Source organism: Emys orbicularis, chromosome 12 (genome assembly GCF_028017835.1).
Source record: "Emys orbicularis isolate rEmyOrb1 chromosome 12, rEmyOrb1.hap1, whole genome shotgun sequence".
NCBI lineage: Eukaryota > Metazoa > Chordata > Testudines > Emydidae > Emys > Emys orbicularis.
Window position 1 is genome coordinate 17,300,511 of NC_088694.1, and position 14,282 is coordinate 17,314,792.

Below are 14,282 nucleotides of genomic sequence, written 5' to 3' on the forward strand. Positions count from 1 at the left end.
ACTGGCCTCTACATTAGACCAGGAACCCAACATAAAATAACAAAAGCGTTGCGGGAAGGGAGGAGTGCCCTCCAGGCAGGGGGGTTATCTGTATGGAGAGGAGGCAATTTGAGTGGACTCATTTTGCACATCTTTTGTTGGCTGCTTAGCTAGGTTTTAAAACAATACATGTATATTAATTCTTTTTTGAATTCTTTTATTTGGTGGCTTCTCACTGGCAAGTCTCAGGGAAGGAGGGACTTGGAAGTAGAGTAGGCGACTGACTGCCCAAGTCAGGGTGGCTGCTCTCAAGCACAGGGGACATTCATGGAAGGAAGTGTGGGGACAAAGAGCCTGAAGTTTCTTTGTCAGCCTGTCTTCTTCTGCTAGCCAAGAGCATGGGTGGATATGAAGGGGTTTTCAGCCTCAGCGTTGGCAGGTGGCAACCTCCTTGAAGCAGTCCAAGAGGGGTTTTACTGACTGATCAGCAGGTGGGGTGGGGTTGGGTTGTTACTTCAAACTTTGTGCCAAAGCCACGATCCCGTGACTCAGGCTTAGAGGTGCTGGGCCAATTCAGAAGAGTTAGATGAACAAGAAACTGTGTACGGAAGGACAGGAGCAAGCGTCCAGCTGGCGAACTCTCCTCCAGGTTCCTCTGCACCGGGGATTCCCCATGGCCTGCCAGTGCAGCAACTGATTCCTGGTGGAACAAAGCAAAAGTGGGGGGAGGGAAGGGATTAGTGTATTAACTCCTTCAAGGACAGTACCTGAGTGCATAATGCACCATCACTAATGGGGGCTCCAGTAAGGCTCCTAAACAGGAAGCTGGCTGCTCTGTAGAAGTAGCCAATCACACAGCCACTGTTTGAAATCAGCCAATAAATCCTGAAGCTTCTGTCTGACATCAGTCTGCACCCACTGGGCCTGATTCTGATCTCACACTGGTGAAATCAGTATCAACTCTATTGATACCAATGGGGTTACATCAGTGCAAAAGCAGTGTAAAGTGAGATCACAATCAGTCCTCTTGTACTGAAGCATTTGATAAGTTGCAAGCCACAGGCAAAGTTCACTTCTTCAATGCACATCACCAGCCTCTACTACACCTGGGCGAATAAGGGATTTTTTGGTTCACTGGTAATTGAGTGGCTGAGGGGAAAAAATAATTGTTACAGCTCAAACAAAATATTGTTTCAATTTTGAGCATTTTTTTAAATTTGATTTTTTTTTAATAAATTGAAGGAAATTTTGAAACAAAATGTTTCAAACAAAAAAAATATTTGTTTCAAAAATGTCAACATGAAACGTTTTGATTTTTTGTTTATGTTTTTTTCCAAACTAAAACAATTTGGTGAAATCTACAGGAATTCATGAAATATTTTGGTGTCGCCAAAAAAAGTTTTGTGCAAAAAAATTCCCCCAGCTCTAGTCTCTTCTGTATCCTGCCAGCTTTCCTTGGGCAGAGCTCTCACTGTCATCCATAGACATTGAACGAGTAGGTGTTATGCAACACAGAGCCATGCAGTACGGATCTATTTGTATGGCAGGAAAAGAGAGCAGAGACATCACCGTCACCTTCTAAACTATTTTCTCCTAGGTTCTGAATGTTCCCAGCAAGTTATTGAATGTGTTTATCCTGAACTGACTAGAGAAATGTTCCATTTTAAACAAATGCTTTTAAGTACTTACCCTGATGTGCAGATGTAGCATTTGAGAGTCCCAGCTCACATTAGACATACTCGTGCTAGCTGGCTAAAAATAGCGGCGAAGCCACGGCCGCACAAGCTAGCACATACCCACAAGGTTCAGGAAAGCTTGTACGCAGCGCAGTTACCCTGTGCCGACTCTTGCCACTGCTATTTTCAGCATTCTAGCTGGAGGAGTGCTAGCAAGACTATGTCTAACATGAGCTGGGAATCACACCCTCACTCTTGTGTAGGCGTACACTTAATGTTAGCACAAAAGGTGCTGGCCAGACAGACAGGGAGCTTGAAATTTAGCCATAGAAAAAGGTACGGCACGGGCAGCAGCATTGCAGACTTCTTCTCCCATTACACATGCACTACCACATGCCAACAGGTCTCAGCCCGGCCCTTTCGGAAAAGCACAATGGCTCGTTCAGTCCTCGCCCCAGCGCCAAGAGCTGTCAGCAAAGTAGCCAGAATGATCTGTTGCTCCTGTTTGCTTTATAGTTCTCTAGAAGCCTGAATTAGCACTGCCAATTTTACAGAGACAGCAGTGCTGCTGGTTTAACGAGGTGCCATGATCCAGGGTGCAGTTTTATACTTCACACATGGTGGGGGGGAAATGAAACATTCTCTTTTCTGGCTTTGGGTCATTTCAAGGCACCAGGATTTGCATAGGAAGAATCAAGATCCTAGATATTACAGAGCAGGCTACATACATGGACAGGTCCCACATGTTGTATGGTTCTCCTCCTCCCCTGGGCCACAGCTTTATCTTTAAAAGGCTTGATTCCTTCAACATAAAGCACACTTGCCAGCTTTGGCCCTGCCGATAGGAAACACGGTCTGTGTTATGTTTAGAGGAATGTTCCCCCACTTCCCTATCTGGATGTGCCAAGTGAAGCTGTTTGTGGGCTGCAATCACCACATCTTGCTTAAGACTATAAAGAACAGCTAATCCTCCCAGGCACCGGCCCCCCAGAGCAGTTTGTAGCGCATGCTCATCACAGACATCCGTGCTTGTTGCTTAGTACGGAGGTCTGGTACCATTAAAAACAACCACCACCACCACCACCCAACCACCACCCACCAACCAACACCCCACCGCCACCTGTCCTAAGATCGCTGGATAATTTTACAGCCCTGTCACGTTGGGCTTCTTAACTCTTACCCTTCCATGAACAAGGAGGCTGTCAAGGCTGTATCCCCACTTTGAACTTTAGGGTACAAATGTAGGGGCCTGCATGAAGACTTCTAAGCTTAACTACCAGCTTAGTTCTGGTCCGCTGCCACCATCTTAAGAATTCCCTCCCTGGGAAGCCTTGAGAAACCTTTCACCAATTCCCTGGTGAATACAGATCCAAACTCCTTGGATTCTAAACAAGGAGAAATTGACCCTTCCCCCCTCCTTCCTTTCACCAACTCCTGGTGAATACAGATCCAAACCCCCTTTGGATCTTAAAACAAGGAGAAATCAATCAGGTTTTTAAAAAGAAGGCTTTTAATTAAAGCAAAAGGTAAAAATCATCTCTGCAAAATCAGTATGGAAAATAACTTTACAGGGTAATCAAACTTAAAGAGCTCAGAGGAATCCCCTCTGTCTTAGGTTCAAAGTATAGCAAACAAGATAAGCACTCTGGTAAAAGGTACATTTACAAGTTGAGAAAACAAAGTAAATCTAAGACGCCTTGCCTGGCTTTTACTTACAATTTTGAAATAAGAGAGACTTGTTTAGAAAGATGGGGAGAACCTGGATTGATGTCTAGTCCCTCTCAGTCCCAAGAGCGAACAACCCCTTAAACAAAGGACACACACAAAAGCCTTCCCCCCCCCCCCCAAGATTTGAAAGTATCTTGTCCCCTTATTGGTCCTTGGGGTCAGGTGTCAGCCAGGTTACCCGAGCTTCTTAACCCTTTACAGGTAAAAGGATTTGGAGTCTCTGGCTAGGAGGGATTCCATAGCACTGTACACAGGAGAGCTGTCACCCTTCCCTTTATAGTTATGACACGCCCCCCAAATCACAGATAGTGTTGGACGTCCGGTTCCACACTGGCTGTGATTTCTTCCTGGAGCTCTAGGAGAAAACAGAGTTAATAAAACACATGTACCTTTAGACATACTACTGATTATATAAAAACTAACAATATGTTTTATTCCAAAAACAATTGTTAACCAGTTAACTCTGGGAAACTTTCCCGGGAGAGTGCATCAGCCACTTTGTTAGAAGCTCCCGAAATGTGTTGTATTTCAAAATCAAAATCTTGGAGAGCTAAACTCCACCGAAGAAGTTTTTTGTTATTTCCCTTGGCGGTATGAAGCCACTGTAGCGCAGCATGGTCTGTTTGTAGTTGGAAACGCCGTCCCCAAACATATGGGCGTAGCTTTTCCAGCGCGTACACAATGACGTAGCATTCCTTTTCGCTGATTGACCAGTGGCTTTCCCTCTCAGACAGTTTTTTGCTGAGAAACACGACAGGATGGAATTCTTGATCCGGTCCTTCCTGCATTAAAACTGCTCCCACGCCTCGCTCGGAAGCATCTGTGGTTACTAGGAATGGTTTGTCAAAGTCTGGGGCCCTTAGCACAGGGTCAGACATGAGTGTTGCCTTAAGCTGGTTAAAGGCCTTTTGACACTTATCAGTCCACTGAACTGCATTTGGCTGTTTCTTTCTGGTTAGGTCTGTCAGCGGGGCGGCGATTTGGCTGTAGTGTGGTACAAATCGCCTATAATATCCGGCCAAGCCTAAGAAGGATTGGACCGGTTTCTTTGACTTTGGAACCGGCCACTTTTGGATAGCATCCACTTTGGCCTGTAGGGGATTTATAGTTCCTTGACCCACCTGGTGCCCCAGGTATGTCACTCTGTTTTGGCCTATTTGACACTTTTTAGCCTTAACAGTTAGTCCTGCCTGCCGGATGCGCTCGAAGACTTTTTTTAGGTGCTCCAGGTGTTCTGTCCATGAATCAGAAAAAATGGCCACATCATCGAGATAGGCAACGGCAGATTCTCCCAATCCCGCCAAGAGACCATCTACAAGTCTTTGGAAGGTGGCGGGTGCATTTCGCAACCCGAAAGGGAGTACATTGAATTCATACACCCCTGCCTGGGTGACGAAGGCTGACCTTTCCTTAGCGGGTTCATCTAGTGGTACTTGCCAGTACCCTTTGGTTAAGTCTAAAGTAGAGATGAATTGGGCATGTCCCAATTTTTCCAATAGCTCATCTGTGCGTGGCATTGGATAGTTGTCAGGACGAGTTACAGCATTTAGCTTACGGTAGTCCACGCAAAAGCGTATTTCCCCATCTGGTTTGGGAACTAGAACCACTGGAGATGCCCATGCACTGGTAGAGGGGCGGATTATACCCATCTGTAGCATGTCCTGGATCTCCCTTTGTATAGCCGCTTGGGCATGAGGTGACTCCCGGTAGGGTGGGGTTCTAATTGGGTGAGCATTACCTGTGTCAATGGAGTGGTATGCCCGTTCGGTCCGTCCTGGAGTGGCTGAGAAAATCGGTGCAAAGCTTGTGCACAGCTCCTTTATCTGCTGTCGCTGCAGACGTCCCAGGGTCGTGGAGAGGTTCACCTCTTCCACGCCACCATTCCTTTTTCCTTCATAGTAGACACCTGCAGGCCACTCCGCATCATCAGTTTCCTGGGCTGTAAACTGGCAAACGTTTAATTCTCTAGAATAAAAGGGCTTAAGAGAATTAACATGGTATACCTTAGGCTTTATGTTGGAGGTGGGGGAGGCTATGAGATAGTTAACAGCTCCTAGGCGCTCCTGTACCGTGAATGGTCCTTCCCACGACGCTTCCATTTTATGGGCCTGGAGCGCCTTTAAGACCATGACTTGGTCTCCTACTTTGAAGGACCGTTCTTTGGAATGTTTATCATACCAGGCCTTTTGCTCTTCCTGAGCATCCTTTAGGTTTTCTTTAGCAAGGGCTAAAGAGTGTCGGAGGGTGTTTTGTAGGTTGCTTACAAAGTCTAGAATGTTAGTTCCTGGAGAAGGCGTAAACCCCTCCCATTGCTGCTTCACCAACTGTAATGGCCCCTTAACCTCGCGGCCATACACAAGTTCAAATGGTGAAAACCCTAAACTGGGATGTGGTACAGCCCTGTAGGCAAAAAGCAACTGCTGCAACACTAGGTCCCAATCATTGGAGTGTTCATTTACGAATTTACGTATCATGGCCCCCAAAGTTCCATTAAACCTCTCCACCAGACCATTGGTTTGATGGTGATGAGGGGTGGCAACCAAGTGATTCACCCCATGAGCTTCCCACAGGTTTTTCATGTTCCCTGCCAGGAAATTAGTTCCCGAATCTGTAAGGATGTCGGAGGGCCAACCTACCCTGGCAAAAATGTCTGCTAATGCCTGGCACACACTTTTAGCCTTGGTGTTGCTTAAGGGTACAGCTTCCGGCCATCGGGTAGCAAAATCCATGAAAGTCAGTACGTACTGCTTTCCTCTGGGTGTCTTCTTTGGGAAAGGACCCAGAATATCCACAGCTACTCGCTGAAATGGGACCTCAATTATGGGTAGTGGCTGGAGAGGGGCTTTAACCTGGTCTTGGGGCTTTCCCACTCGTTGGCACACCTCACAAGACCGGACATAATTAGCAACGTCCTTGCCCATTCCCTCCCAGTGGAAGGACTTCCCCAACCGGTCTTTGGTTCTGTTCACCCCAGAATGGCCACTGGGATGATCATGGGCTAAGCTCAAGAGTTTTACCCGATACTTAGTGGGAACTACCAGCTGTCTTTGAGGATGCCAGTCTTCCTGGTGCCCACCAGAAAGAGTCTCCTTGTATAAAAGTCCTTTTTCTACAACAAACCGGGATCGGTTAGAAGAGCTGAGAGGCGGTGGGGTGCTCCGTGCCGCCGCCCAAGCTTTTTGAAGGCTGTCATCTGCTTCCTGCTCGGCCTGGAACTGTTCCCTTGATGCTGGAGACATCAGTTCCTCCTTGGACTGTGGACTGGGGCTTGGTCCCTCTGGAAGCGATGCAGGTGCTGGGGCTTTTTCCATTGACTGTGAACCGCTGTCCGCTGGTGCACTATGTGGTATTTCAGGCTCTGGCTGAGCCTCTTGGGTAGGGTTATCTGCTGCTTCCGCCAGTTTAGGCTCGCTGGTGCCCTCTGGCATTTGAGTTGTAGACGGGTTTGCAAGCGCTGGACTCAGTGCTGGCAATGGTTCTGGTGCTGGTTGCGTTGCCAGTTCCGGTTCTGGGACTGGCTTTGGCTGGGCCTCTGGGATTGGATCCACTACGGCTGTTGCAGTCGTTGGCAGGGGATCCGGTTCCACCACCTGTGTTTGGGTCTCCGGTAACACAGACGGGGCCCTGGTGGACGGCCCAGGAACAGGGATGGGGGTGAAAGCTTGCTTAGCCTGGCTGCGGGTGACTATTCCCACCCTCTTGGCTAGCTTCACGTGGTTGGCCAAGTCTTCCCCCAGCAGCATGGGAATGGGATAATTGTCATAGACTGCAAAAGTCCACATTCCTGACCAGCCCTTGTACTGGACATGCAACTGGGCTGTAGGCAAGGTTACAGACTGTGACACGAAGGGTTGAATTGTCACTGTAGCCTCAGGGTTGATGAGTTTGGGGTCCACTAGGGATTGGTGGATAGTTGACACTTGTGCCCCAGTGTCCCTCCAAGCGATAACCTTCTTTCCGCCCACTCTCAAGGTTTCCCTTCGCTCCGAGGGTATGAGAGAGGCATCTGGGTCTGGGGTTCTTTGGTGTGATTGGGGTGTAATGAACTGTAATCGGTTGGGGTTCTTGGGGCAGTGAGCCTTTATATGCCCCAGTTCATTACATTTAAAACATCGCCCTGCTAAGGTATCACTGGGGCGATGTTGGTTGATGGAGACTGGTGTGGTGGGGTGAGAAGGCGTCTGGGGTTTCCCTTGGGATGTGGGTGGGGCCTTGGGTTGTCCCCGGTGATAAGGTTTTGTTTTGGTTTGCCCCTTCTGATATTCGCTCCAACTGCTACTAGCTTTTTTCTTTTCTGTCACCTCCACCCATTTGGCTCCAATCTCCCCCGCCTCGGTTACAGTTTTGGGCTTCCCATCTAGGATGTACCTTTCTATTTCCTCAGGAACACCCTCTAAAAACTGCTCCATTTGCAATAGGAAGGGCAACTCTTCCGTAGATTTAACATTTGCTCCTGATATCCAGGCATCCCAATTTTTCCCAATGTGGTAGGCATGTCGGGTAAATGACACATCAGGTTTCCACCTTAGGGCTCTGAACCGCCGACGGGCATGCTCAGGTGTTAGCCCCATTCTGATTCTGGCCTTGTTTTTAAAAAGTTCATAACTGTTCATGTGTTCCTTAGGCATTTCAGCCGCCACCTCTGCTAAGGGTCCACTGAGCTGCGGCCTCAGCTTTACCATGTACTGGGTTGGAGGGATGTCGTATCCAAGGCAGGCCCTTTCAAAATTTTCTAAGAAGGCCTCAGTATCATCGCCTGCCTTGTAGGTGGGGAATTTCCTGGGATGGGAAGTGGTACCTGGAGAGGAGTTGTTAGGATGGTCTGATGCACCCTGCCTAGTCCTTGCTGCTTCCAGTTCCATCTCTTTTTCTTTCAGCTCCATCTCTCTTTTATGGGCCTCCTGTTTGGCTTTCTCTTCTCTGTCATGTTTGGCTTTTTCCAGCTCCATCTCTCTCTTGTGAGCCTCCTCTTTGGCTTTTTCCTCTCTTTCATGGGCCTCCTCTTCAAGTTTTTTAATTTGAAGCAGTCTTTGATGTTTTCTTTCATTTTCTTCTGCTTCTAGTTTGGCCAGTTCTATTTTGTTAGCTGCTTCTTTGGTAGTCATTTTCCTGTTTTCTTGTGCTGGGTCACACCCTCTGCAGTTGACTGAAACTGGGATGTATTTAGCTCAGGCTCCTGCTGAGTGCTGCTGAGTTAACAGAGACTTTCTAACTAGCTACTTCCGAGGATGTAAAAAGAAAAAAAACAATTCAGATTGTAAATTACCTTTACCAGATCAAAGTTTGCTCACTTATTGAACCGTTCTCTTAACAAAGGACCTTGTTAAAAAAACTTAACACCTCTGCCTTCAGGCAAGGAGAGATAAGATATGCATCTACCTTCAGCTCTGCTCTCCAAGCAGCTAGAAGGAAAAAAAAATCTCTTACTGGCTTTTGGGTTTAAAACGATCCCACCGCTGTGCCACCATGTCAAGGCTGTATCCCCACTTTGAACTTTAGGGTACAAATGTAGGGGCCTGCATGAAGACTTCTAAGCTTAACTACCAGCTTAGTTCTGGTCCGCTGCCACCATCTTAAGAATTCCCTCCCTGGGAAGCCTTGAGAAACCTTTCACCAATTCCCTGGTGAATACAGATCCAAACTCCTTGGATTCTAAACAAGGAGAAATTGACCCTTCCCCCCTCCTTCCTTTCACCAACTCCTGGTGAATACAGATCCAAACCCCCTTTGGATCTTAAAACAAGGAGAAATCAATCAGGTTTTTAAAAAGAAGGCTTTTAATTAAAGCAAAAGGTAAAAATCATCTCTGCAAAATCAGTATGGAAAATAACTTTACAGGGTAATCAAACTTAAAGAGCTCAGAGGAATCCCCTCTGTCTTAGGTTCAAAGTATAGCAAACAAGATAAGCACTCTGGTAAAAGGTACATTTACAAGTTGAGAAAAAGTAAATCTAAGACGCCTTGCCTGGCTTTTACTTACAATTTTGAAATAAGAGAGACTTGTTTAGAAAGATGGGGAGAACCTGGATTGATGTCTGGTCCCTCTCAGTCCCAAGAGCGAACAACCCCTTAAACAAAGGACACACACAAAAGCCTTTCCCCCCCCCCCAAGATTTGAAAGTATCTTGTCCCCTTATTGGTCCTTGGGGTCAGGTGTCAGCCAGGTTACCCGAGCTTCTTAACCCTTTACAGGTAAAAGGATTTGGAGTCTCTGGCTAGGAGGGATTCCATAGCACTGTACACAGGAGAGCTGTCACCCTTCCCTTTATAGTTATGACAGAGGCCAATCAAACTCCTTGGAGCATCCCAGGTGTCCCCACTTATGTGACGGCTGCTACTTGGCCATCACACTGGAGACCTCCAGAGCTACAAGCAGGAGCTGCTACATCTTGAGCCAAAGACCCAAGGCTCCCTAGCTGTGACTGTAACAGATTCACATTCTCTGCAGGTCACGCACTGAGAAGGAACCACTCGCTAACGGGTTACATAGGCAGCCTTCAGAATCTCCCGTTAGTCTGCACTAGCTACTCAAATGCTTGAATTGCGCCAGACTAGGCTGAGAGAGAGACAGAAAATATTCAAAAGTACAACACCGCTGCGGAGTTTAATTTTAAACTCTCTCTGAAGTTTTACTTCCCGACAATCATTCTGGGAACCAGTAGTGAATTAAACGCTGGTGCCAGCTGTCAAACCGACAGCGCTAGAAGACTGAAGTGTGGAGATGGGATGGGTGTGATCCAGGCACCAGCTGTACATGCTTCCCTCGCAGTGCCTCAGCCAGGAGCTGCAGTGACTCCCCTCTAGGAGAGGCAGATAGATCAATTTATCCTATTAGCATAACTGGAACGGTTACATAGGCTAAAGATTGAAACCAGGGTACTTTGTGGGGAAGGGAGGTTGGATGTATAGCATGAAAGTTCTACGTAGACCTGGCCAAGTGCTCAAAGCTGTATCCCAGCCCCTGCCAGCTTCAGCCTCTTTACCAGGGCTCACAGATTCTGGCCTGAGGAGTTTAGCAGGACAAGAGCTCCCCTAAAATGTTTCAAAACTCAGTCAATACTCTGATATGTCTAGCTACTCTACTGGAGAGGCAATGCCCTCCGACACACACGTTTCTCCCATCCCACCTGCTCCTCTTCCTTCTCAGAGATCATGGCTGACCAGCTTCATATGCCCCCCCACTCACATGCCTTCCCTGCCTCCATCCCACTTGGCCAGTCCTTAAAGCCTATTTCTGGAAGGAAGTGAAAAGGGAGCATCATGCACCAGCGCTGTGCATAAGACATGCCCATATAAGACATTCCAAACATGGCTCAGCTCCACCAACAAATACTTTGAACCGCACATAGGACAGCAATTAGAGAAATCAATACAACTGGCCCCCACAACTTGCACAACATTTTGTGGTAGCTTTAGGGAGAGCTATCATCTAAATGTGTGAATCATAAAAATACTTCCCACCACTCCAGAAGAGATCCAAGCCCCATTACCCCCTCAGGAATTTAAGGCCACAAATCCAGTTGAAAGGAACAAAAGAACCAACAAAATCTCTTACCCTGAAGTAAAAGCTAAAATGGCTCAGAAACTTGTTGGGAATTCTCTTTGCTTTCAAACAGCAGGGGGAGATGAAAGGATTGAGGTGGTGGGGAGTCGAGGAATGAAATGAATGGAAACAAGATGTCTGCCAAGGCTGGGATTATTCCAATCACTCAGGGATTTTAATTTATTAGGGTAATCAACCCGTTAGGATTCCATCACAGAAGGTTTGCCGTGTTAAGGGCTAGAGCGGTGCCTTGCCTTTAGATTATTAAAGGTGAATTCATTTTAATTTTTTGTCATCTCTACAGGGCTTCCTATTCACTAGTCTCTTCATCATAACTCTGCAGTGCATAGCCCCCCCAACAACAGGAATGGCATTATACACACTGACGTCCCAATGGATTTGTAGGCTGCACCATCTTGCCTTCAGTCGGCCAACTGCACACTCCACCACCAGCCTGGAACTGCTAATTAAGCTTTCTTCTGCCAGGTGCTCTCACATCAGAGTAGAGCTTCATGAACCAGGGCAGTAGAAGGTAGGCTCCCAAGATAACAACATTAGGCACGGACACCTCACTGAGAGCTATATTGGGTCAAAATAAAGTCCTCAAAACAGATGTGACATAAGCAGCAGCAGTGTAAGCTTCCCCCACCTGGCCCCAGCCCTATCTGGAAGGACCATCTCTAGTACTGCAAGGGGCATTCACTGTCCAAACCTCATTCAACCCTTGGTCTCCTTGATAAGACGGCCAACTGGTGCCAATTCCCATGAGACTTATTTGATTCAGCTTGGAAGCTAGACTGGTCAAGTTCACTATGTTTTATAATCTGTTTCACTTCCCAGTTTCTCATGCACCTGGAAATGGATTAGCTCAGCAACTCATCTCACATACACCAGTATACAGCAAACAGATGGGAACAAATTCCATCTCTGCTGAACTAGAAAGGATTCAAACCAGCTCCTTAGAGATGAAAGGCACCATGGGTGAAATCTTGACTCCATTCAAGTCAACAGCCACACTCCCACTGGCTTCAATGGGGCTAGAATTCACTCCATATTCCGTTAACACTCCCCTAAGCTCGCCAGTTCTCCAGGTTGCCATCAGAGATTACTATTTTTAACAGAGACAATGTCGTTTTTCTTGCCCTATACACTAAAGTGTTAGAGCTGAGTGAATGACCATCTTCCCAAAAAAAGTCAGTTAAACAAAAAATTTGTTTTGCGTCAAACAAAACATTTAGTTCAACCCAAAATGACTTTTAGGGTTTGTTGGTTTTGCTTCTTTTGTTTTCAGGTGGCTTTTTTATTATTATTATTAATTATTAAATAAAAACACTCACAAGCTAAATTTCTAAGCAAAAAGTAGTTTGAAGAGTCAAAATGTTTCATTTCAAAAGTATTGAAACATTTTAGCTTTTTGGAATTTTTTTTTCCCCCCCAAGCAAAACTCTTCACTGAGTTTGACCCAAATGTGCAAATAGTTCCAGTCGACCCAAACCTGCATTTTTCCATGAATAAACTGTTTGTTCAAAAAAAATTCACTCAGTTCTATAAAGCTATGAATGTAGATGATATTATTCACCAGACAGCTTGGTAAATGAGGGAAGGTCTCTTTCCACACCCCTGGGAAGGAAACTGTGGGATGCAGATATTTTTCGTTTCACCTACTCCGATGCTCTTTTTTGGCTCCAGGATTTCCAACAAAATAATTTTTTACACTTTTTAGCCTCCGCTGACCACATCAGTTGGGTTCGCTGCTCTTTATCTAAAGATCTTTGCAACTTTCATACTTAACAAGCAGGGGGAAGAGTGGGAGGAAAAGAATCTAACGTGACTTGTTCTCATTAAAAGCCATGGGCAGCCTCTACCTAAAAAGGCTATTACTGGCTGCGGTAGTGGGTGTGTAATATATAGCATGTTTTCAAGCCTCATAATCCTTGTTTATGGTCAGTATTTAAAAACAGAGCTATTCATTTCAATATTAAAGTGAGCTACAAGCAAAACACCCACAGCCCTGCCACGCCGTCATTTCCAGTGCTGGATTGCCCTGCAGTTCCACAGTGGGTTTTTAAATATGTTAAAAACAAAATTAAATTCCACCTGTTACACAGATGTAACTAGGAAGGGAACCGTGTGAGAGAAAAGTGGAGGGGCAGTGGTGCCTAGTGGCTATAGCAGGGCACTGGCAAATCAGGACTCTATTCCTCCACTGACTTGCTGTGTGGCCACAGGCAAGTCCTTCCTCCTCTCCTTTGGCCTATCTGTACAGTGCGAGTAATGCTTGCAGAAGCAATTTGAGATTCCTGGGTGAAAGGTGCGATAATGCAAAGATTTGTTTTGATCTCCAGTTACACTGGCTACCAGTTCCCAGCACCAGAGCTTACAGTGCCTGGGGTCAGGGAGAAACACACTATTCTGAACCACCCAGTTAGGGTCACTTTTGGAAACACGATACAGATCTAGATGAGCCACAGGTCCACTCGAGTGAAGTAAATGGCTCTTAGAACCAGTGCCAGCCTGCAAACAGATTTGGTTTTATTTGCTGGCCACGGGACGTTGGTCAGACGACAGGAGAGCCTTTAAAAAAATCATGACTGTGCTACTTAAATTAGGAGGCAGTGAGATTTAGCGGACTAATCACAGGAGGTCCTGTGTTCCCATCCTGGCTCCGCCACTGGCTTACCATGAAACCTTGGCCAAGACCATTCATCTCAGTCTCTCTGTCAAATAATGATTATAATATCACCTACCTAACACCTAGTGTGCAGTGAGGATTACTTAATATATGTACAGGGCTCTGAAAATGTAAAGTGAGAGGTGAGCAGAGGGTATTATTAAACTCTCCAAGTAGCTCAAAGGGGAGGAATATAAAAATCCAATGTGAAAAGACACTAACAAGGCAGGATTCAGGGCTCTTACTTTTTGCTTCCACTGCCATCCCCGTAGCAATGCAGACTCCTGGAATCCAGGGCCGGGTACTGGCACTCCACGCAGACTGTGTGCCCCTCGCTGAGATATCGCATCCACTGAGTATAGGAACTGCTCCCCTGCAAACAGCCTTCAGTGATGGCTGTGATCTGGAATTCGACACAATACCTGCAGCAGAAACGACAGTCTCAGTTAGCTGAACAGCTGTGTTACAGACCTACCAGTGACCGAGCGACCCAGAGCAGACTGGGTGAACAAAGATCATTTTTTTTAAAAAAAGGGGAAGTGCATCACAAAACACACTGTGTGCATTTATTCTGACAGGTTAGATTGAATAGCAACACTCAGCTCTAACATGGTGCTTTCAAACCACAGATACCAAAGTGCTTCTCAAAGGAAGGTAAATATCGCTGATGCCCCTTTTACAAGTA

At 46.4% G+C, this 14,282-nt stretch overlaps 1 protein-coding gene across 1 annotated transcript in view; it reads right to left on the minus strand.

Annotated features, from left to right (window-relative positions):
* Positions 1–561: 561 nt before the first annotated feature.
* LOC135886937 (somatomedin-B and thrombospondin type-1 domain-containing protein-like) overlaps positions 562–14,282 on the minus strand; it is a 31,475-nt gene continuing 17,754 nt past the window's right edge. Inside the window, exons 5-6 of the mRNA XM_065414713.1 lie at positions 13,843–14,019; positions 562–679 (exon numbers count right to left, since the gene is read on the minus strand). Coding sequence (XP_065270785.1) covers positions 562–679; positions 13,843–14,019 — 295 coding nt within the window. The remainder of the gene's footprint in view (positions 680–13,842; positions 14,020–14,282) is intronic.